The sequence below is a fragment of the Lissotriton helveticus genome, chromosome 7, assembly GCF_964261635.1.
Source record: "Lissotriton helveticus chromosome 7, aLisHel1.1, whole genome shotgun sequence".
Lineage (NCBI taxonomy): Eukaryota > Metazoa > Chordata > Amphibia > Caudata > Salamandridae > Lissotriton > Lissotriton helveticus.
Window position 1 is genome coordinate 1,600,178,248 of NC_136068.1, and position 25,738 is coordinate 1,600,203,985.

At 45.6% G+C, this 25,738-nt stretch overlaps 1 protein-coding gene across 2 annotated transcripts in view; it reads right to left on the reverse strand.

Annotated features, from left to right (window-relative positions):
* Positions 1–25,738, reverse strand: part of LOC144770573 (AP-2 complex subunit alpha-1) — a 279,721-nt gene that overhangs the window by 193,491 nt on the left and 60,492 nt on the right. For both annotated transcript variants that reach the window (XM_078655212.1, XM_078655211.1), the window contains exons 2-3: positions 24,608–24,676; positions 5,257–5,399 (exon numbers count right to left, since the gene is read on the reverse strand). In XM_078655212.1, coding sequence (XP_078511338.1) covers positions 5,257–5,399; positions 24,608–24,676 — 212 coding nt within the window. The remainder of the gene's footprint in view (positions 1–5,256; positions 5,400–24,607; positions 24,677–25,738) is intronic.

The following is a 25,738-nucleotide window of genomic DNA, read 5'->3' on the forward strand; positions in this document are numbered from 1 at the left end:
ATCTTGGAATCTCAAGGAACATGAAGAAATGGTGCAATGGATTTATAAAAAAAAAAAAGAACTATAGTAGATTGTAATTAAATTAAAGTTTAAAATGACAGAACAAATTATTATAACACTTGTGTCAATACTGTTCATGATTATGCCTAACGTAGTGCCTATTACAGGTCTGTTGTCTTATTCAGGACCTAAATCCCTACTCTATGCTGCCTATGTGTTAGGACTTAGTGATGATTTACTCGTTCTACCACCAGACATCTTGGAGGGATTTTGAAACCGCTGGCAAGTTAGCTTCTTGGTAATGCAAGTCACACTGAAGGGGCCTTCCCTATCTCTCACACACATTCAGCTAGGGCACCTGACAGCAATTAATCACCTGGGAAAGGCATAAAAAAAGACCTAAGAGACAAAAGTCCACATTGCTCCTGGGTAACCTCCCCTGCTCCTTCTTTCCTGCCTTGATGGTTATAAGGGCTTGATTTAGAGACTGACAAACAGGTACCCATCACAAACATCCTAATGAACTTGCAATTAGGCAGGTGGGATATCTGTCATGTTTGTGACAGAGTACTTATCCTCCAAACCCTAAATCAGGCCCTTAGACTTTGCACTGGCCTTATTCTATTTACTCTCTGCAAATCTAAGGGAGCGTGTCTCCTTGTTTTGTACCCCTCTCGTGTCCCCTCCTATTTTGACTCTTTCACTCCTGATCCAGTAAAGCTATCCTTTGGGGCGTCCCTCTAACTGACAGCTTGCTTATGTCAGATCCCTATCCTGTTCCAAAGGGAATTATTACCAGGCCTCTGAAGTTTCTGGTGAAGATTCAGATTATCAGCAGCAGTGCATCCTGAATCAGGTAGTTTACCTGGGAAGCCTAGTGGTAAATTATAAAAATAAAATGATGATCAGATTTCAAATGTTTTACTGATTGTTCCCTTGTCCCATATGAGCTCACTTACTATCACTCGTTTCTGTTTCCCTAACCCTGGAGGGGGGAGCGGAAGGGGGTGCCCTTGCTGTCCAGCCTGATAATGGCAAGCAGTGGTCCCTTAACAGTATTGTGAGGTGCCTCTTCGGATTCACTCCTGAAGGTCTCCAATTGCCTACCTCGATGCTAGTTGACTAATTTATCACCGTTTGGTGTACAGGCTTTGTGTAATGCAAACATGCAAGATGTGAGAAAGTAACAAAAGGTCTATGATAGTCACCTATATGAAACAAAGAAAAGGAAAGGAACACATAGTCATTATTCCTCCAGTGCAGTGTTATCTGTCTGACCTTTAATCTTATGGTCAGGGAGGTTACTGAAAGGAGTGCCACAATACTTCATAAGTACTATAAAGAATAATTCACTTTTGTAGTGATCCAGTCTTAAACAATGGTCAGGACTTGATGCTACATGAAACTCCAAACCACTTCAAAACATATGCAATGCAGATGACTAGTCACATTTACTTATATAGTTATGTGTTTGTTTAGAGCAAGTCATGGTTTCACATTCAACCAACAAAGGTTGAGTAACCCAAGGAAGGGGTGCCGAAATAGCCAGCATGATTAACTAGATCACAATATCAAAAAAGAGTTTTAGGGAAAAGCTGATTTATATCTATCCTTTCCTGTTTACAGTTTCTATTTGTTTTGATTTCTGGTTGTTTTTTCCAGTGTTTTCCAGTTTTTTCATAAACTGTAAAAATATGTTGTGTTCAGTGTTTACTTAGTAATGTACCATAAAAAATATATAGAGGCCAGAGTTTTTGCAGTGCTTATAAAGAATAGCAGTTTTGATCGCTACAATGTGTAGTTCTTTTCCATTGACAGTTCTCCCTTCCTTTCTTCTACTTGTCCACTTCCTTCTATACTTCTCTAAAATATTCTATTCCACAACACGTTTCATTATTATTTTCACCTCCCTATCTGTTTTGTTTCACAACACTCAAACTCCTCTTCCCTGAAAATTACACCAATCGTATGGTCCTATGGTCTCATTGAATGCCCATCATAGATGGGCATGACTGGAGATATGTTTGCACCTCATTAAGATTGACTGAAGCAGGTAAAATGTTAATGGTGGGCAGTTAACACACCTTCCTGCTACTTTTTGCATTAGTCAAATGGCAGTGATCAGCTGTAAATGGTGTGGGAAGTATGATTCCAAGCACTGGAAGAGCCCTCAGTTAGGCTCTCAGTGTCCCCGATACCAGCCTTCTAGAACCAGACAGCACAAAATGGTTGCTGCCAACCAGAGACACGATTCTGCCCTCCTGCTGCTGAGCCAAGCTCGAGCAGCGGAAGGCAGAACAATAGGCACCCTGTCACAGGGCAGTGTTACCACCTCCCAGACAGGATTTAGTGTATTGGGGAAGGGTGGGAGCCCATGCCAGCGCCACTCAGTCTGCAGGAGGGGCACCTTTGGTGTCCCCATGCATAGACCAGTTCAAACCAGCTCTGGGAGCTGTTGGTTCCCCTTCTGGCATGACACTGGACAAAGGACATGGGAGTAACCTTCCCGCTGAGCAGACCCTCCCCTGGGAGGGTCCCACAAATAGTCCCAATCCTTTCCTATGGTAACTTAAGGGCTTACCTGTGGGTGGGTCCCTAGATTTGTCATGGGACAAGATTCAGATCAGACACCACTTCTTCATCTACCGTCTGGGCACTCTGGACTACGTTTGGGCTCGACTTCATCTCCCTTCCAGTCTGCTGCATCGTCTGTGCCGGTGCACCATACAGGAACCTTCCAAGGCATGTGGGCATCAAAGACACCTGAAGGAATCTCCCTTGAAGTGAAGGAGTCACTTCCCTGCATTCGCAGGCACCGCAACGAAAACGACCGGTTTACTGATCCTGAGCTCCTCCGGACTCAGGAAGGTTCTGCAACACAGGTGGTGGTTCTCCACAGCTCCCGAGGCCTGCCCAGTCCTCTCATCAAGTTTGAGGCCAGTATCCATGGAGGGGGTTGCAATAGCTGAACCCCTGTGCAGTTGTAAAGGCTTGTTGATTTCCTTCCAAGAAGATCTTTGGGCTCCAAGTAGCCCCAACCTAAAGCACCTTCAGTAACCAGAATCTTTGGCCACACCTCATCGTTGTGCATCATGGCCTGCATCTTTTGGTGAGCTGCTTGAGGTCCTCTTGTGACTCCAGTGCCTCTGGCCTGTTTGTCCATTTGAAGGTCACCTTTGTTTATTTTGGGCTTCACTGATTCCTTGGGGCCTGCCCTGACTCCCCTACTTGTGGTGAGTTCACTGGACCTTGCTGGTCCCAACGTTGCACCTTCTTCGACGTCTGCATTGGTTGCATTTGCCAAGGTTTGTTGGTGCTCCCGCTAGACACCGTCCCCTCAGCACACGACAGCCGATGTGGGACAGCTCGTGCATGGCTCCTGGTCTTCCTCAGCGTCGCCCGCTCCTCACAGCTGCAGAGTCAAGGTCCTCGTCAACTCTCCTGCAACTCCAGACATTGGTGGGCATTTGTCTTCCAGATCTCCTGGTCACCCCTGAGTGACATAGACCCTGTCCCCTCTGCTTGCAGGTACCTCTCAACTAGAATCAACCTATGGATTCCACCGGACACTTTCTCCTTCAGCAGTGGCACTTTCCTGAAGTCCTCCATTGGGTTTGACAGCAGTTTCCAACACCACTTCACACCTAAGCACTTCCCTGATGTAGGTAACGTGGGTACTAGGCTATCCATGGGTGGGGTGGCTCTCCAACATTCTGTCTTCCATGGGGTTTCCTCAGGGTCCAATGGGAAAGGTCCATAATCTTTAAAATTCCAACTTCAACTTACACGTTGAGTTGTACGGAGCACGCAATTGTGTTCCCACACTGCACACTCACTCCGTGTGGTTCCTAGTCACTCACCTTGGGTGGTTCCCTGGGTCCCCAGCACTTCTACGTCCGCTTGACATTGTCTTCACCCGAGTCGTGGTTCTTATGCCACTTTCTTAGTATATGGTTTTGTTCTCCCCTGGGGTCAACTGTGTATTCTGTGCTATTTACTGTATTTCTTTGCAAAGTATTGTGAGCATTGTGTTTATCTCCGGGTAGGATATATCTAAATGTGTTAGAGAGTTTTATATAATAAATACATATTTTTATAAATACCTAATGTGGTTCTTTTTCACTTCATCTATACTATAATATTGCATTCTGGTCAAACAAGCTGCTTTAAACTACTTCTGGACTGAGTCTGAAGGCTGCACTTCACAACTACCACTTAGAGAGCTTTCTAAGGTTGCCAAAGACCTCTTAAATCACCCCAAGGGTTGTCTGGACTGGTGCAGGGTGCCCACTTACATTAGTGGACATCATATACCAAGCCAGCTTCTCACACACTGCAATAAATATAACTTCTTAAATCATCATTTCGGGAAGCATAGCATTTGTGGCTTGGGATTTGCTTGAATCGATTCACAAGAGAGTAAGTAAGATTCCAGTTTTAGCTAGGGGAGGGGGTGAAATGGCTGTGGGTGATTCTGTGTGGTCCAGTGCTTCTGGACCAGTTATCAGGAAACACCAGGTAAAAATCCGAAGTTTGTGTATCCACAGGAAGAGGTAGTTTATAGAGGCACAGCTTGGGCCATGCTCAGCCCCAACAGCACAACCCAGCCCCAATGCCCCTCCAGCATTTTCCTGCTCTGCCGTACCCTCCTCCATCCCTTAGAAATCCCCCTGCCATCAAAAAAGGCTATACAGCCATAAGTGGGAATTTCATGCATTTCCACATGTTTTTCTAGTTCCAAATGGAATAACTTGGAAAATTCATTATTTTATGAGTAGATAACAGTCGGAATCAGAGATTCTGGCCACAGCTATCCCTGCAACAAATAACAGGCAACTTGTAAAGAGGACCTCATTGCATTACTAACAAGACAATCTTCATTGGATTGAACACTCGACTATTCTGTTATGAATTAAAGAGAATCATATTAAACATTTTCGATAAATTGTATTTGAGACAACACATATTCTGGATACCTTGTTAACAAGATGAAAGCACCCAGTATCAAGGAGATACTGACAGGACATTACTAGTTTAAGCAAGCCCACAATTTTACAGGATCACTAGTGGAAACTATATGAAAGAAATATAGCACCCTAGTCTGGAATGTGGAGAAGGCATGTGCTCATCACTTAGGTCTTATCAGGGGAGTGGGTATAGCGTTAATTTGGATTGAGAATAAAATGTCCCTTCAAACCATAAATTGAGCCTTCTTATGTTCTAGTCAGGATTTGCTATGTCAGATGAGGTACTTACAATCTGCTTCTCGGTATACTTGTTAGAGCTGAGAAGATTGACGGCCTCCATGTGACCAAAGTCGATATCATGGCCGAGCAGGAAGATGAAGAGCAGCTTACAAACATATTTCTTCTTGCTGTAGCCATCTAGGGCTTTGTCTCCTAGGGAAACAGGATAAAGAAATGACCTTTGTACTACACACTGAGCTTTCCAAAATCTCAACACTACCAAAACTGCCATAAATATAATCTGTGCAGAATTCCACCAATAGTTAACATTTCCCTAAACACAAAACATGCAATCCACCACCATCTCACAGTATTACGATCAAAACCCCTCTACACCAGTGTTTATCAAACAGTGGGTCACAACTCACTAGTGAGTCGTAAGCTGTTTTTTGGTGTATCGCGAAAGTCAGAGCAATACATAAAGATTCCCTTAAGTAATGTGTTTATCTTGTCACATATGCATGGTTAAATGAAAGAGGTAAAATGTCAGGTAATGTCTACTCCTCCTCATGTCCAATAAGGGTAGGTGGGTTGCAAAAGTTTGTCGTTTTAAAAAGTGGGTCATGGTTCTAAATCATTTGGGAATCACTATACCACTGCTGCCAACACCACCCTGATATGATCTCATGTATACAACCACACACATTCCTCTCACCACAATCTAACTAGCTCATCCAGCCAAGGGCACATATTTCCAGTCCATTCCCAAACTCCATGCTTCTAGCAAAGAACGCCTGGACCACAACCCCACCAACACTGCTAAAGGTTTTCCAACTTTAATGCAGCTGTTCCACTACTGTTGGTCACAATACATTATGCTAACACTGTCCTGACAAGTTGATATATAATACAAGAACAAACGCTCTCAGAGTCACAAAAGATCAACCTTATTAGCTCTAAATCTACCGAGGTCGATCCATCCATTTTACATATGTTAAGGGTGATCCGACTAATATACATCAACCCCAACAAGGCCATATTCTATAACACCAACAGTGTCAGAGCTCCACTCAATTCACTGCATCAATGAAAAACAGAATTCTGACCACAAGCCATCTATACCATTACTACCAGCAGAGTTCTGACCACTCACCATTTATAACATCAATGACAATATCCCGACCAAAAACCACCACCCATCCTACCACTGTGAACAATGTTGTGGCCACAAACCACTCATACGGCCAATGTCAAAAATATCCTGACCAGAAACTCTGAATCTTGCAATTTTTGCAACTTTTGAAAGCTATGCAATCGATGTCAATGCAATACTGACCACAGTCCATGTACCCCAACACTGCTGAGAGTACCTTCACCACATACGTTTCCACAGCCTCTCACCCACGCATCTCTCTACTACCAATATCCTGCTAATGATCCATGATCTCATCGCTGCCAACAGTGTCCTGAACACACTGCATCCACCCGTTCACTGCGGCAAAGAAAAACAAGGAATAGAGAAGCTTAACAGAGTGTACAATGCTTTTTTTTATAATATGCTCAGAATAGTATCCACGTACAGACAGAAACGGTGATTGGGCGCATTATCCGTGTCAGTGGCATGAGGTTCTGAACAGTGTGCGAGAAAGCTGAGAATATATATTTTACCCTTTTCAAATTTAGTTGCCTGAGCTGGTGTTATGCACAATGTTGCATTTGGAATTTCACCTCAGTAATATATAAACATCATGCAAGCACCAACCAATGGAAGGAATACTCTTCTTTGATAAATGGCTAGAACCAAAAACATGCGTGAGGAGATTTTCAAGTATTTGCCTGCTGACATTATTTTAATGTGAGTAAGTTGTACTGGAAAACAAAATGAACTGCAAACAAACTTTAAAACATCTACTAAATCAAATGTGTAGAATTTTACAAAAAATAAGTACTTGCCCAAAGAACAGGATGCTTCAGAAAATCGACTTACCGTGTAAAAAATAATCTTGTTCCTTCTGGCACCATGCAGTGAAGTGATAAATTATGATAGCCTTTTCATTATATCAGATATATAATAGTGCTTCTGACTTTGTGGTCATTATTTGTTCATGCGAAAAAGAATTCACATAAGTGTTCTAGGAGTAGTTTCCTGGCATACTTCTATAGACTCTTCTGAATTCTTGAAAGTTAAAAAGCTGCACCAATTCAAGGTCACGGATTGCATTACGAATGGGAACCCCTAATTTATTTTCATGATGTTCATGTTGTTTTACATCCCTTCTTTATCTTTCTTACTCTAATATAGTTTCATTTTATCCTAATTCTATGTTCGCCCGATTAGCTGCATGTTTCTTCCACAGGAGTTTCTCCTTTAAATGTCTTATTTATTGAATGGTTGTACTCCCATGAATCAGTGGAACTCCTCTGGTGGGGTAAGGGGGAATGGGGGTGGTATTAGAGGCTTATGGTTTCTTGACTAACCAATTATTACGTGTTCTTGTTGTAAAATGATAGGATATTCTTGCCATGGAAACTATGTTCATCCAGCCTACTCTGTTATAAAAAAAAACACTGCTTTGATTATTTATGCTTTGTACTATTACATGCTTATGCTCTATACCATGTTATTTGTCAAAACCCTAATAAAGATTTGTTTGAAAAAAATCTTATTTAAATATATTGTTATGCATTAACCCCTTCACTGCGGCGGCTATTCCGCCGCAGTGCTAAGGGGGTGGGGCGGCCGCATGCTGGTGACGGAACCGCTCCGTCACCAGCCGCGGTTGAGCTGTGCTCATGACGGAGCGGTTCCGTCACGGCCCCGCCCGCTCAATGGAACGTCCAGCGCAGGCGCGCCGAGCGGGCCGTGGCGGAACCGCTCCGTCATCAGCACAGCGCGACCGCAGCTGATGACGGAGTGGTTCCGTCACCAGCAGGGGAGGGGTTAAACAAATGTTATCAAAATATGCTTAAGAGAAGCGTTTTTAAAGATGCACAACAGCTTTTGGAAGCTGCAATTTAATTAAATTTTATCTTAAAAGCAAACAATCACCAACCTTGCTTTCGTGCTTCTGCATATAAACGCCTATAACCAGGAAGCATGCTGGGGGAATTAATAAATAGCCTCAACCTGTTACATACAAGACCAGACTGCTATATATTAATGATTTCTTTATAAATAAAAGTTCTCTGCTTCATATACTGCTGCGAATGAGATCTAAGCAGGTGCTGCTCTCGCGCTTTCACAGCAGCCTCCCAATCCAGGGTATTCTCCTCCAAATACGCGTGTGTCAGAGACCTTTTTTTTGACGCTGGTGGGCTTCACACAAGATTGCTCTTCACAAATGCTTAGCGCCAGAGTGGATTGGATTGCACTGTGGTGAGGTCCAGCCAATCACCAGGACCAGGGCATAAAGCAGATTTAGAGGGAGTCATTACATTACAGGAGAATGTTTGGAAGACCGGTGTGCTCACACAGAGGTAGGCTGAGGATTACTTCTTTCATCCATGCTCAATGACAATCACTGCCCCATCTCCAGTCATCTCATTCACTCAGTCGTAACAAGAGTGATGCAGGACAGGCTCTCCTGAATTTAGAGCAACCTCTTTACTGCCCTGTTGCTTCTTCCCAGAGTCTGTAGAAGTTGCCATCCCTGTGTTTTAGCAATAGATCCTGCTATGCGGAATGTACAATGTCTGGCTAGAACACAATCTTCACCCAAAAATGATTCATTGTTAATTGTTCATTGTGAAATGATTCCAGACAGACCAAGAAGACTGTAAGACGGTCACTACTTCTGATTTCATATCTGTTTTATAAGAAAGCATTCATCTCTAAATGTATCTCAAGCTTTGCTTTACTGTTATCGTTTACCATTGAATGTACCTGCTGACCTTGGTGTAGAATGTAAAGACACGTTTAATGAAAATGCTATCCCACCTTTTACATTCTCTTTTGGAGGTGCCTTTGACAGCTATCAAGGCAAGATGTGTAGTAATAGAAGCAGCATTACTCCCAAAAACATGAACTGATTTTCGAACAATGAGTGTTAAAAAAGTTAAAACAATGCATGGCAGCGATTTAGTTCTTTTCTTATGTCACATTTTGCTTATTCTTGCATTCCTTAAGAGTGTTAGCTCTTCATGCTGCGTTTCTGTGTTTTCGTGCATAATCATGCATCTTATTATATTACTCTTGCATAGTGCATACTTTGAGGAGTGCCAGGTGTTTAGGAGGGGCTTGTATTGAGAGGTCTGGCACTGAGGCTGAAGCCAAAGCAAAGTCTTGTCAGTGGGTTGGCCTCTCTGCAGAGCACACAGAACAATGGTCATGTATTCTGGTTGCAATTGAAATTCTGTGTGAATATGTGTGTAGAGGATACACAGATGTCAACATTTTTACAAGTAAGAAGCAAAAGGAAATAAATTGCTTAAATGTGAGGGAGTACCGTATATGTTTGCAAGTGGTGAAATGAGGGAGAAGCGAGGAAGTGCATTTGGGGAAAAGGGAAAAGAGGGTTCTGAAGAGGAAAGAGAGATGGCTGAAGATGTCCAGATGGACAAGAGGCACAGAGAAAAAGGGCATACAAATCTAACATAAAGCACACAGAACGTAAAGCTAAACCCCTTCCACAGGCCTCAATCCTATTTAATTCACAGACTCATAATTTCAAAACTGAAACTTTTCCAATGTTAACTATTTATAACAAATGATTGCTGTTACTCATTTATCTTTAAACAGCTAACACCCATTGACAAAGTCAATCATACTAATCGGTTTTAGGTGTACGTCAGATGTTGTATTATATATCGCAATGCAATTACATCTCAGAGCGAAACCAAAATACCGGTCGGGTGGCACCCTATAGGAATCTATACAATCTGGATGCAATAACATCTCAGAGAGAAACCAAAATACTGGTCAGGTAGCACTCTATAGGAATCAGAAACGTATTTTACACGTTCCCTTTTAGAGGCCACTCCTCCCCCACTTTTTTCATCTCACTTAAAGACCTGTCTGCCATACTTGTATATGACTGATTGCAGCCAGCAGCTGTGGGTGCTTCCAAAAGCCCGGTTAGAGCATTTTCTTCCAAATTGGATGCCGCATGCAGTGTAAGACATTGGGCACGCATACTAACACTGGGTGTAGGACTATGTTACGCTCGCGTAGTTTGTGCAACTACGCGCTACGCGAATTGCACGTAGCACAGTGCAACAACACATAACGTAGCGGACCTTTTTTGCTTGCTCGCGGTCCTCAACGTCAAGTTGGCGACCGCGAGCGAGCAAAATTACATCCAGTCGAGACTTTTTCCTCGTTCGCGATCAGCAACATCAAGTTGCCGATCGCGAGCGTGGAAAATAAACCTCCCGGCGAGATTCTCAACTCGGGGAGGTCAGGTTTCTCATTGCGAGAGGTCGCGTGTGCTCGCGATGAGAAACTATCAGTCCGCTTTGAGAAAACTGCCGCTCAAGTACAAATCTACTCGAGCAGCAGAAAACGACCGCTTGCACTGTGCAAGATGCCGTTTGCAATGATTGCACTGTGTGGACAAGCATCCGGCACTGTGCAATCAGTGCGAACAGCATTTTCCCTACAGCACCAGGCAGTTCGCGTAGCTTGCGTAGTGCGAAGTTCACTTCGTGTAGCTTCACGAAGCGCGACTACGCCCAGGGTTAAAGCATACACTTTAAAGGGCTGAGGTACTTGCGCTGAACAATTTGCACATTACAGTAATTGTTTAACATAATAATGCAGCAAGGTATGGGGCAGTTTTAATGTGTTTAATATTTCAAGACTATTGGTTCCCACTGCTTTATAATCCTTGCTTTATCACTAAATTAATTTGCTTTAAAATGCAGCATTTGCCAATCTTTTTTCAATCTTTTCTTAGGAGGAGGGCCCACCCTGGAACCCATGTTTGTCCATTTAGCTTGCCTGGGTGACGTGACACTCACTACATAAAATTCATACCCAACTTTTATGCCCACCACTTGCAAATGTCACCAGCCACCACTGTACATAAAGCCATAGTTAGCAGTTGCTTGTAGATAAAACTCTGGCAAGTTGGGTCATACTTATGGCCAAGTCGTGTATTTGCTTGATGCATAACAGTCCATCTCTGAGCTGTCTGCTGTGTACAACAATGTGATCAAGCACGCCCTGTGGCAAAAAAATATCTATCAATCTGGCTATTTCCACCACTGCCAGGTTTGGCGAGCTGATGGCCTACACAGAAAATTCAGATTGTTCATGTAACTTCTCACTAATTTATGGAGTTACCTGAGGTACATTTTTTATTTAGACACTAAATCCCAGCTGTGAAATAATAAGTCAAAGGGAGCTTCATGGACATGGGAAACGATGAATAAGGAAGGACATGCGTTCTTCATACTCAAAAGGAAACTGTATAAGAAACAGGCATTGCCAAAGCTAATAAGTCAGGCCTTGGTGAGCTGGTCTGGTGGTTACTATTTTCCCAATAACACAGCGGAAAAAAAGAAAATGAAAAAAATTTAACCATTGCATATAATTATAACATAACAGTATAGATACTTCCTAGCAGGCAGGTGTACGTAGAAAAGATATGGAGACACTTTATAGCAGAGGTCTTCAAACTTTTGGATGCCGAGACCCCCCTATTAACATTTTGAGGTGTAAGGACCCCCTCCTGACAAACATTTCTAAACCTGTAGGCAGGGCTACTGGAATTAAGAGGCAGTCGAGGATCAAATTACACAAATTGTGTGGGAAGAAAATGTAAATGATGTTAAGTGATGCCGCGTATTTTGGGATAGCATTGCTTCATTATTTTGAAATAAATTTTTTACACACAGTAACACTGAGGAAAGATTTCACCCCATCAGTACCTGTTTATAACCAAAATACAGCAATTAACATCAGAAATATGTCTAGTCAAACTTTGTGAAGGGCCTTCCACTCCGCAGGAATACATGTTGCCACATTAGAAGCTCACCTGGCTGGGAGAAGCAGGGGTTCCTTAAAACACTGGCGGTTTTGTGCAGAGTTAAGCAGTTTGCCCATGCAGTTTTCCTCTATCCCCCTCCCTTCCATCCCTCTCTCCTCTCCCAACCCAGGATCCCTCTCTCACTTTGCAAGCCATTTTCTTTCACCCCATTTTACAACTTCTGAACTCTCCCCATTCAACCTCTCTCTTTACCTTTAATCACCTCTTGCCATTCTGTCTTTTCACTGCCCTCATCTCTAACAGTCTCTTGCATTTATCTCATGGCCTCTTTGGCCCCGTCACCTCCTGTGCCCCTCAGCACTTCTCATTCACCTCATCTCTCCATTCAACTTTTTGTCTATTTGTATCTTACACCTCTCCGGTCCTCCATTCCTCTTTCACATCTCCCCTTTGTTCTAACAGAAGCCCTCACCTTTGGCTCACACTCACTTCTAGCGTGTACACACTTCTCTTCTGGAAATTACATTTCTCCTCATCCCTGACCTCTTCAATCAAACTCTCTCACTCCCTTGCTGTCCTCTCTCATCCTCTCATCTCCCCTCACCAAGCATACAGGTCGGACCTGTATGCTCCTCTCAGCCTGTGCCACTCTGCTTATTGTTCTCTAATTCAAGAAGGCATGGGTTATATGTCTCGCTGTTTTGGTGCAGGCCGCGCAATTATGAGACTTGCACCCTCCTTTGCTTCGCTCCAACAAGAATCGATTATCCTTTAGGAAGATATAAAAACCTTTCTCTATGCTCTGTAGGTTACCCCATTTGGCTGGTTCTCCTTCTCCTTCTGTGTGTTTCTAATTTGCCTTCAGGCAGCAGATGGTTATTAGCCCCAGGACATCTTTTGGTAACAGTAGCGCACTACAAATGTAAATAATAATAATAATAATAATAATAATAATAATAATAATAATAATAATCGGCAGAAGCAGGGGAGCCACTAGACCAGAACTTCTGGGGGGGAGGGGGTAACACTCTCAGCCAGGGCTGGCCCTAATACTGGTTGCACAGGGTGCAACAGTCTTTTTTGGTGCCCCACCCCGTTTCCTTTTTCTCCATGAATTCCTTCACAACCACTCACTAACAATCTATCTATCTATCTATCTTGGCATTTGTATAGTGCGCTACTCACCCGGAAGGGTCTCAAGGCGCTGGGGGAGAGGGGTACGCTTACTGCTCGAAAAGCCAGGCCTTGAGTTGCTTCCTGAAGGAGAGATGGTCCTGGGTTAGTCGAAGGTGGATGGGGAGGGAGTTCTATGTCTTGGCAGCCAGGTAGGAGAAGGATCTTCCTCCGGCGGTGGTTCTGTGGATGCGTGGGACGGCGGCGAGGGCTTGGCTGGTCGATCGTAGCTGGCGGGTGGGCGTGTAGAAGGTCAGGCGGTTGTTGAGGTACTTGGGGCCCAGGTCGTGGAGAGCCTTGTGTGCGTGGGTGAGGAGTGTGAACGTGATCCTCTTGCTGACGGGGAGCCAGTGCAGGCTTCTCAGGTGGCCGGAGATGTGGCTGTGTTGGGGTATGTCCAGGACGAGTCGTGCGGAGGCGTTCTGGATGCTTTTCTGAAGTTTGGCTGTGGTTCCGGCGTAGAGGGTGTTTCCATAGTCCAGTCGGCTGGTGACGAGTGCCTGGGTGACCGTTTTCCTGGTTTCGGTGGAGATCCATCGGAAGATCTTTCGGAGCATGCGCAGGGTGTTGAAGCACGATGATGAGACGGCGTCGACTTGTCTGTTCATCGAGAGGGAGGAGTCCAGGATGAAGCCCAGGTTGCGTGCGTGTTCCGTTGGCTTGGGAGTGGTGCCCAGGGCAGGGGGCCACCAGGAGTCGTCCCAGGCGGAGGGCGATGATCCCAGGATGAGGACTTCCGTCTTGTCTGAGTTCAGTTTCAGGCGGCTGTTCTTCATCCACTCGGCGACGTCTTTCATCCCTTCGTGTAGGCTGGTTCTGGCGGTGGCGGGGTCGTTGGTGAGGGAGAGGATCAGCTGGGTGTCGTCGGCGTAGGAGATGATGTTGAGGTTGTGGTGGCGTGCGATGGCTGCGAGGGGGCTCATGTAGACGTTGAAGAGGGTGGGGCTGAGTGATGATCCTTGTGGTACGCCGCAGATGACTTCGGTGGCCTCGGATCTGAACGGGGGGAGGCGGACTCTCTGGGTTCTTCCGGCGAGGAACGAGATGATCCACTCCAGTGTCTTCTCACGGATTCCGATGTTGCTGAGTCGCGGCACTAGGGTGCGGTGGCAGACAGTGTCGAACGCTGCGGAGAGGTCCAGGAGGATGAGGGCCACTGTTTCCCCGTTGTCGAGCAGGGATCTGATGTCGTCAGTAGCTGCGATGAGGGCGGTCTCGGTGCTGTGGTTGGCTCGGAAACCGGACTGCGAGTGGTTGAGGGATCCGTTCGTCTCGAGGAAGGCGGCAAGCTGTCTGTTGACGATCTTTTCGATGACTTTGGCAGGAAAAGGGAGAAGCGAGATGGGGCGGAAGTTCTTGAGGTCGGTGGGGTCCGCTGTTGGCTTCTTCAGGAGGGCGCTGAGCTCGGTGTGCTTCCAGCTCTCCGGGAAGGTGGCGGTGTTGAACGAGGTGTTAATGATGTCCCGGAGTTGGGGTGCGATGATGGAGTCGGCCTTGTTGAAGACGTGGTGGGGGCAGGGGTCGGTTGGGGATCCGGAGTGGATGGTGTTCATCGTGCGGGTGGTGTCTTCGGTGCTGACCGGGGTCCAGGCGCAGAGGGTGGTGGTGGGGGGCGTTGGTTCAGTAGTTGGGTGCGTGGTTGGTGCGCCGAAGCTGTTGTGAATAACGGCGCTCTTGCGGTGGAAGAACGAGGCGAGTGAGTCGCAGAGGTCTTGCGAGGGAGTGATGTCGTTGTTTCCGGCGCTGGGGTTGGAGAGCTCTTTGACGATACTGGAGAGTTCCTTGCTGTTGTGGGCGTTGTTGTCCAGTCGTTCTTTGAATGCTGTCTTCTTGGTGGTGCAGATCAGCTGGTGGTGTTTACGGGTGGCGTGCTTGAGGGCAGTCATGTTGTCTGTGGTCTGGTCGGTGCGCCAGGCTTTCTCGAGGGTGCGGCAGTTCTTCTTGGAGTTCTTAAGTTCGTCGGTGAACCAGGAGGCTTTCTTGCTGCCGGGTCTGCTGGGAGGGGTCTTCAGTGGTGCGAGGTCATCTGCGCAGTTGGTGATCCACTGTGTGAGGTTGCAGGCGCTTCGTTGGGGTCCGTTGTGCTGGCGGGAGGATTCTGGCTGAGGGAGGTGGTGAGCTGGTCGGCGGTGATCTTGTTCCAGCTCCTGCGAGGAACCTGTTGCGGGTGGTGGAAGGTCGTGGTACTTCCGAAGCTGAAGTGGACGCAGCTGTGGTCGGTCCAATGAAGTCCGGTGGAGTGGCTGAAGGAGACGTACTTGCTGGAGGAGAAGAATGGGTCAAGCGTGTGGCCGGCGTAGTGGGTGGGGGTGTTCACCAGTTGCTTGAGTCCGAGGTTGGCCAGCAGGGTGGTGGTGTTGCTGTCCTTGTTGTTCTCCAGGTGGAAGTTGAGGTCCCCTAGGAGGATGTAGTCAGCAGAGGGGAGGGCGTGCGGGCTGATGAAGTCTGCGATGTCTTCGCTGAATTGTGTGTGTGGTCCCGGGGGTCTGTAGATGAGGGTGCCTCTGTGTGTGGTCTTGGGGTCGGTGTGTATCTGGAAGTGGAGGTATTCGGCGGCGGTGAAGGTGTTGTCGGAGTTGGTCGTGATGCGGATGGTGTTCTTGTGTACGATGGCGATGCCTCCTCCAGTCTGGTTGACGCGGTCCCTCCGGGTGATCTTGTATCCGTCCGGGATGGCGATGTCGGGCACTGAGGAGGCGTTCACCCAGGTTTCCGTGAGGAAGGCGACGTCTGGTGATGTTGTGTCGAGCAGGTTCTAGAGTTTGACGGCGTGTCTTTGGACAGAGCGGGTGTTGAGCAGGATGCACTTGAGGTGGTTGTTGCTGGTGCTTGGCTTGGCGGGTTCGGTGCAGGTCCGGAGGCAGGTGAATTTGCAGGCTTGGCAGGTGAAGGGTCCGTGGGTGCGTTTCGGGGTGGCTCGGTAGCAAGCTGGGTTCCGGTCGGGTTTGAGTGTGTCGAGGGTGGCGGCGTCGTAGGTTCATCGTGTGGGTTGGCGACGACGGGGGCCAGGGGTTATGGCGCTGGGCGCGGTCCAGGCGCGACGGGCTTGCCTTTGGCGCGCCTTCGGCGCACAATCGGCGCACCCGCTGCGCGGGCGCGCGGGCTCCATATGAGGCGAAGTGGGAGGGAGGAGCAGCTGGGAGGTGGGAGCGGGGGGGCCTATGAGGTTGCAGCGGAGAATGGGGGCGGGGCCTCGAGGGAGCGGCGGCGGGAGCAGTGGGGGCACACCAGGGGAAATGCAGACAGGCACAGCCTAAGAAATCTAAACAGAGGGAGAGTACGATAGGAATCACAAATGAGGGCAGACAAACTGGAGAACAGCAGAGGTCAGGAAGGGAAGCAGAGGGGAAAGAGCGAGCAGCAACGAGGGCACCGAGGCTAGAGGGAGCAAACGACAGGAGTCACAAATGAGGGCAGACACACAGGAGAACAGCAGAAATCAGGAAGGGCGGCAGGGGGGGAAGAGCGAGCAGCAGCGAGGGCACCGGGCTAGAGGCGAGGCGAGACGCGCTATAGCTAGCGAGCCGTGCGGCGTGGGGGGGGGTCCTGGAACAATGCACCTCATCTCTCTATAACACCTTTCTGACAAACATTTATATTTTTCTAGCGCTACTCATAGTTTACTCACACTCATTTCTGTTATCTGCATGGTACATATTCTTTGTAGCAGGCACATTAACCCTATGCACTGTGTGGGTGACACGAGTGCCCATGCGAGTGCTCGGTGAGCGATGCAACAATGCGAGAGTAGGGAAAGAGGAGTGACTGCAGGGTGAGTGAGGTGACCATATGAATTTGGGTGCAGATGTAAGTGCAGAGTGGGACAAATGAATGGATGATTACTGCTGGGCTTGTTTGAGTGAGTTGTATATTCAGCAGTGAGGGGGACAGGTGAGTGAAGTGTTACATGAGTGCAGGCTGAGTAGTGTGCTTGTGTGACTGCAGGGTGAGGTACAGGGTGAACGGCGCAAGTGCATTGTGAGTGCAGAGTGAGCACTGTGAGTGCAGGATGAGCAGGTGAGCAGGTGAATGGTGTGACTGCATGGTGATGAGTGTGAGTGCATTGTGATCGCTATGAGTGCAGGGTGAGCGTGAAAGTGAAGGACGTAAATGAGGAGTGAGTTGTCTGAATGCAGGGTGCATTCCCAGACACTTGAAGTAACTCAGCATGTTATTGACAAAGGCGTAGGGTTTAAGATCTAAGATAAACTATTGCTATTATGCATTAATCGGGGATCGAGGGTGGAGGAAATAAATAATATGCTGATCCTGCAACAAACTTCCAGTCCTATGGTTAGGGTTGCCAGCAGATTATTTTGATGGCCCTGTTGGTACAAAAATAAGCAGTCACCTAAACTGCATTTTAAGCACTTATATGTGCATACTTCGGACAGCAAATATAAATAGAAAGCACTTTTAATTGTGTTCTAGGACTGCCTCAATGATCAATGACTGATAATTAAAGAGAACAAAGACAGAAAAGTCACATAATGAATGAATACATACTTTTTTATTTATAAATCTATTTAGTGTCAAGAGGAGGCAGGCTCTTTAAACAACACACGCAGACATTTTACTTTTGGCAAACCTACTTTATATTCCTTTTCTTGAAATGCATTCTCACACTACAGCAGTAAATGTAAAATACAAACGTAAGGAATAGACAGAGTGGGACCCAGGGGGTACTGGAATCAGGAAAAAACACTAAGCCTCTGTTACCAGTTTACAAAGGCATGTAAATATGTAAATGGTCTTTAAAGACCTGTGAAAAACTCCAGACACTGCCCAGATGAGGCCCCAGCGGCTCAAGTTGCACTGCAGCACTGGACGGGGGAAGAGGTGGGCTGAAGACCTTGGGTTTGAGCAGAGTTGTGACTGGGAATGCGCAACCCCCTTTGCATCGCTCCACGGCCCCCCTGGGGGTCGCGCCCCACAATTTGAAGACCTGTGCTTTATAGTAATAGTATTGGTGTAAAGAAACTGTAATACTGGCTATAAATTAAATGTTTTATTTTAAGACTAATAAAATGCTGTTTCTTTTTACACATCCCATTCATTTTTGTTGTGCCATGTTTCGGTATCCATGAACAGAAAAATGGAAACTGACCCGCGCTTGAGGACATCGACAACTTCAACATGTGAATTTTCAACTGTGTGGACGCTTTGCACCCATCAAGACTCAGCAAACAGGCCTTCTGGTATACAGAAATATTCCGGGACTCCAAAAGGTATTGCAAACAGCTGGAAAGGAAATGGAGAGCCAACCACAATGCCAATGCCAGATAAACCTACAAATCCGCTCAGACACTAGCACATCCTTCTGAGAGACATCAAGAGAAGATCCCTCACTAACCGGATAGAAGCCAGGTCTAACAGCAGCAAAGAGATCTTTGCCCTCATCAAGGAATTTTCTCAGAGTCGATGTTTTTCATAATTGAAGTGTATCTTCCTCTGTAAGCATTCGCCAGTTGGTTAGGTGTGGGCGTGGGAGGTAGGCAGGTTGCTGATGATGTCCTTGGGGGTTTAGTTGTTTGTTTAAGTTATTGTAAACTTTTCTATTTTGCTGTGGAAAAAGTTGGAGAGGTTGTTGCAGAGTTCCTGTGAGGGGGTGATGGAGTTAGCTAAGGGGCCCCCACAGTCCCCTGTACACATTATATCTACACCGTAAGAGCACCTCTGATCATCAAATTCCTCATTCACACCATCAACTCGTCCATCAGTTCCACAACCTTCCTCATCGACTGCAAACAAGCTTCAGTCTCTGCCCTCCTCAAGAACTCATCGGCAGACCCCACAGAGATGAGCAACTTCCACCCCTATCTCCCTACTACTGTACCCAGCCAAAGTCATAGAGAAGGCAATCAACCATCAACTCACTATACATCTGGAACTTTACAATTTTCTCGGCCACATCCAATCCGGCTTCCAAAGCAACCATAGCACGGAGACAGCACTCATTGACGCCACCGACGAGAGACGCAACTTACAGGACCAAGGAGAAACAGCTGCACTCATACTGCTGAACCTCTCCGCTCTGTTTGACAACATATCACACTCCAGCCTCATCAAAAGACTTAATGCAACAGGCATCTAAGGTCCAGCACTTGAATGGATTTGCTCCTTCCTCACAGGAAGAACACAGACAGTCATCCTTCCAACCTACACATCAAAGCCCGAGGATGTGATCTACGGAGTCCCTCTAGGATCATCTCTCAGACCCACTCTGTTCAACATTTATAAGGGACCACTTGCTGATGTCATCAGACCGCACAGGATCTCCATCATTTCCTATGCCAATGACATCCAGCTCATCCTCTCAATATCCGACAAGTCCGTCACGACCAGATCCAACTTAAACACATGCATGACCTGCTTAGCAGAATGGATCAACACCAACTCCCAGAAACTCAAATCGGACAAGACGGAATTGCTGATCTTCGGGAACAAGAGCTATTTATTTCATGGGACTCCACCTGGCAGCCATTAGAGCTTGGTCCAATACCTACACCCTCCAACCACAAAGGAAACCTGGAAATCATCCTAGACAACAAACACAACATGGCCTCACAGGTGAACGCAGTCAGCTCCTCCTGCTTCCACATAGTATGCAACCTCTGGAAAATCTTTCAAATGTATACCCATGAACATGGATGTACTATCACTCAAGCCCAAGTCAGTAGCATACGAGACTATGGCAACGCACTCTATGCTGGAATCCATAGCCACCTCCTCCGATTACTTTAAACCTTACAGAGCGACGCGGTTAGAATTTTCCTGGGCCTCTCACATCACGGCAAATGTCACAGAACTCCACTGGCTGCAGATACACAAATGCTGCCAATTCAAACTCCTCACACATGTATACAAGGCACTGTACAACAGAGGACCAGCATACTTCAACTGACGCCTTAACTTCCACCAACCCACCACACTCCTACGCTCAGCCTCATTCTCCCTTGCACACACCCTCCATATCTGTAAAAAGCAGAAGGGGTGGGTAAGCCATCTTCTACATCGCACCAAAGTCATGCAACAACCTTACTCCGCAAATCAGGGCCTCCTCCCCACATCCTGAATTCTGCAGGAGGCTGAAGAACTTGCTCTTCAATTAACTCAACTGCCCCAGCAGACATCCTTCACCCGTGCTGCAGCACTTGGATACCTTTCAGGTGACGAGCAGCACTATACAAATCCATATAACATACATAAAATGCAGCTGAGAGCTTGAATGAGATTCATTCACAGAAAAGGGGTTCCCAGCAGCCTTAGTATTTTGTTTCCACTTCAGGAACCTACGTTTAGCAGAGACTGTACTGCAAATCTTACAGTCCTTAGCCTTATGGTCTGGGTAAAGGCATTAAATGCACATTTTGGGCAGCTTGTCTAAGAAGACTTACTTGGCAACAAGAATCACAAGCCTTTAAGTGGCTTCTCCTAGATGATTTTTCCATAACCAATCCTCTCTTTAATTCTAAAGGTGGTGGAGGAATTAAATTTACACTCACAACCTAAGAAAAAGTGCTAAGGAAGGATGTTTAACTAAAATAAGGCCTTTTATGTCATACAGTGAGGGCAAAGCTATGTAACCCCCTTCATACATGGGTTTGTGGGAGAAATCTCCAGTGACATGGTCTCTGAGAAGGATGAGGTCAGGGGAACTCTCACCTCATTGCTGAAGTTTGAGTCTTTTCCACTGAGGTAGTTGTGCTGATAGGGTAGTACTGTGCTAAAGCCTTCCACACAGCCAGTGCTGTGAGCTGCTATTATAAAGTTGCCATTGCACTCCCATCTTGACGATGGGGTATGGTTCAAACCATTGACTCTACGAAAGATTGAATGCTGGAGAGCTCAGCTTCACAATGATCCATTTATATTCCATCAACTTCCTGTTAACAACACAGCCCTATTTTCAAACAAAAAAATAAAATAAATTGCCATCATTCATTGCTGATCTAGATGCGCAAACATATAGGGATGTCTTTCAAATCGCACCAGAAATGTATAAAACCATTTTTCTTTATGCAGGAAATAAAGGTGTCCTGGAGTAGAACACCTGTATAACTCTTATTGTGGATAAGAGAAAAGTCTGAAAGATCTACCTGGTAAAATTAGCTTGACAAAGAACCATCTGAGATGTACAGTTCTATACACCTTACAGACCGTTTTTGTGGTGTCTCCGATAGCTGTGAGGAAATCAAAGGAAGATTCCTTTTATTCCACCTGAATTCTAAAGGTTGCGGTTTCCATGATTGGGCAGTGGCTCCACTGAGCCAGTTCTTTTGCTATCCTTTGATTTTTGAAAAAGCACTCTGCCCAGGACCAGTTTCAATTGACAGGGACCCATTTGCAGGACAATGTGCAGCTATAATCCTCAAGTCAGGAATAAGCCTAGAGCTGTGCAGACACCCCATTTGCTGTTTAATGTGATTAAGATGAGCTGAGGCGATCGGTGACCATCTTCAGGGACCAAACCTAACAACCAGGTAGCAGAGGTCTGTTAAGAGTACCTGCTTGAGACAAAAACAGTCTAGCAGAGTATCGTCTCCCCATCTCCCCTGTGTAAACCAGGAGAAAGATTACAGACAATAAGAACTGAGACATGAGGAGTTGCTTCCTCCACACAATGCCAGACTTTTAAGCTAGCTCCCATATTCAGTCACTGCTCTGCTTTCCTGTACAGACGCATCTTGCAGCTTAAAATCTAACAAGCTAAGCTAGTATCTCTATACTGTGCGAGTATGGAGTATGGTCACAGGACCTCAGGGACAGCAATGAGGGAACAGAACTATCTCCAGCAGGGACCAGTTCAGGCCCAGTTTCAAATGGGCAGATGGACACTTTAGAAAAAAGGCCACTTGCAATGTGTTGTGTCCTGTAGCTACACAGAAGGTCACCCCAGTCCCTTATTCCCTTTCAGTTAAAGTGTTTCTTGCTCCTGATTTTGTCTGGCCATCAGACCACATAACATTCTCCAATAGCTATTCCATTTCCCCCCAAACCTTTGTCCATTTTTGTGGGCATCCCCTGCTCTCATAGACACCTCTTTCCGCCTGCATACACCAATCTAAATCCATTTTCCATTCCATCAACGTCGGGGCATCTATTGCCCTCCATTTCCTTGCAATATTGTGTTATGCAATCATGAATTCCAATGTTACCCACAGGCGCTCCGTGTTCGTAAGGTCCGAGTCTACATGTCTCACTTCCATGTTTTCTTGTGTCATGCTAGTGGATGGCACAATAAGTGCTGCAGTCCACAGGTTACATTTAACTTTCCGCGCCATCGGTGTAGTTTCAATACCATATACTATGGCATTATAGTAAAGTTAAATATTCCTATCAGGGGATTAGCCAATTTCTAGATGCTTTAGAGGTCAGCGTACATACATTGGGAAGTGAACAGTGGTGTACCAGTGTCCAGAGTCTAAAACACAGCAACAATTTAGCAAAAAATAGAGGTGACCACGCAACTTTTTCTCACACTGCCCAGCTCGTTCTTGAATGACCTGATTGGTCCTGGGATGGCTTATATCTTTTCTTAGAAAAAATACACAGGTGGTGGCTGGCCCTCTTTTTGAAACTAATGAGATGCATTTGAGATGTGCTATTCCAAAGGAATGGGCACTCTCATCTACTCTATTCAACTATTATGTTCAGCCATTGTAGGGTGCTGATGTAGACATTTGGTTTCAAGGCACTCTCACATGACGACAAAGAACTGCTACTGGATATTGGACCATTTCTCTTTAGGTAGCATCTGACAAGTAGAGGACTATCTATCGGCTATTCAGGAATGGATAGTTATGAACTTTTAAAACCTTGATGGGAATAAGGCAGAAATCAGTGGAGTGCGCTCCACCAGGTTGAGGAGATGCAGCATTCCACGCTGGAAGATTCAGAAAAGTATGGCCATTTGGTGGTCTGGTCTTATCCTTCCTATATCATGTGGAATTTTTAAGATCTAGCTCTTGGTTCATGCTTAAAAATCTAACAATTAGCAAATACTGCATTCAGGGCTCTCTGCCCAAAAGTATACACTGCTCTTCAAAATCCAATTCGACAAATCTCTGGCACTTCCTCTTTAGAAAAAGTCTAAGCATCTACCTCTTTTGCTAAAATCCTGTATGTGCCTGTTTTTAAGCAATTTGATACTGTGCTTTTCAAAGATCACGTAGATCAAAAAGAGGCTTCAATTTCACAATGTTTTTTCAACAGAGATCCTGAAGCCACTCTTCTACTCTTGTCTTCAGTAGATGTGTTGCAGAGAAACAGGGATTTACTCCTGATCAGGTCACTACTATGCACTTTACTTTGAGAAGCTTTCTACATGAAAAGCAGGAAAGGTTATATCAAGCTACTAGAGGCTCAAGATCACTACAAAAAAAGACTGGAAGAGTCACTTTTGAAGCAGACACATCTAACAATAATGCTACAAGGACGCATCAAAAAAATAGGTTCTACACCCAAACCTGGTGTATCTCCTGTGGGTCATCTCCCACCAGAGTTGAAAGCTAAAGACTTGCAAGTACCTGGAAATGTGTTTGATGATCTGAAATAGATGCTGCTGATGTTGAAATCGAACAACAAAAACACCTAAAGAAGAATAGACAGATTATCCAGATTGGAACTGTCACTGAATGAGTCTCCTACTGCTGGTTGGGTATAAACAATGTTGAATCAAATTACAGATCTCAAACATTCTGACGTTAGTTTTTCTTTTTTTTTACTTCTCACTAAGGGGATGGGAAGTTTAAATAGTTCTTGAAAAAAGTATTAAAAACAATATGCAACATTTGCAAAGTTGCACATTGGCTGGGATTTCACGTGAAAATTGGGACGGTCACAAGTATTTTGTATTCAGATGTAATTTGGGTTAAGTCACTTGAAAGACGGAGCAGGTATATTATCTTAAATACCACAAGCGGCAATATAACAAGGTGTAACAATGCAGGGCACAGCAAACATTACCAATCAATAGACTGAAATAAGGAGCTTCATTACGATGCAGTATGGTCATATTCCTGATGGTGAAGTACACACAGACCAGGTGATTCTGGGATCAAGATGCACCCAGTCAGTATTTGATTTTTTTTTTTCTATATCATCTATTATCTTTCCACACAGAACACCTTAAAATGTCATCATTATAGAGAAGGAAAATAAACAGGAGAGGGAGCTATTCCAGCAAACATGTCTAAATTGTGGGGGAAAAGGCTTGAATTTCCACTGCATATTGGAGGCACTAAGAAAAAAGAAATCTGTAAATGTAGTGAAATGTAGAGGAGAAAAGAGGATACGTTGCACAATTTAGAGACTTACCCTTAAATTTAGATCGAATGTTGGCCAGTTCCTTATTGATCCTCTTAATTTCGGCTTCTTTACTTTTACCTAAATGACATTAAATAATAAAAGTGAAGCACTTCCATTATGTTCTTATCAAATCCAAAAATAAATGTACATATGTCATGATATGACATCTCTTGACACAGACATTATCAAATAAAACTCTGAACCTAAGTCCTAGAATAAAATACATATAAAACAAATGGAATAAGTTATGCCTTCCATTTCTACCAAAGGATCCTTGATGCACAATTAGAGTGAAATTGTCTAAATCTGGTTCAATGGAAATCAAAGCACAAGTTAAAAGTGGAGAGAAACATTGCAAACTTTGAAATAGTCAGGATTAAGATATATTCCAGTGTCTAGAAAGAAGATACGATACTCTTCACAGATTTGCAAATGCAACTGAATAATTCCTTGCCTGGGGAGCTCACACAAAATTGATTTAATTAACTATCGTTAGGCACAATATCTACACCGGTCACTAATGACATCTGGTTAGACTATTCCCCCGGAAGCAGGACCAAATATGATTTGCACGTCGATGGTTCTCATGTAGAGTGCAATGTTGGCAAAAAAAACAACTGATGTCTAGAATGCGGACCATGCAACTGGCAGTGGCAGAGAAATCTGCAGGCATTCCACCAATTACCTTTTTAGGTTTTGCCTGGGTCACGGAGCTTTAGCTCCGCACCCAGGAGAAATCTGTAGTCTTCAATAAGGGACACTTGAATACGCCCTCTGTTCCATTGGCTAGCTCCATAAATGGAGGCTAGCCATTGGAACAGAGATCTGTCCGTCATTCACGGACCAGATTCGGGGGCGTTCCCGAGATTTTTTCCCTGGGCGTTCCCTCTGTGTAGTCATGCGGCGGTGGGCGGGGTTATTTTTTTGCTTTCCTCAAGTCATGTTTTTGTCATTGCGCCGAAGATGGCGCCGGGGCCGTCGACTTCTCGTTGCTCCAAGAAGTCCAGGTGAATGATCTGCCTTTTGATTACCCTTTCCCGCCCCCCTCTCCCCGTGTGCCCGTTCCCGACCCCCTCTCCCCGTGTGTCCGTTCCCGCCCCCCCCTCTCCCGCTGTCGGCGTGCCCTTTCCCGCCCCCCTC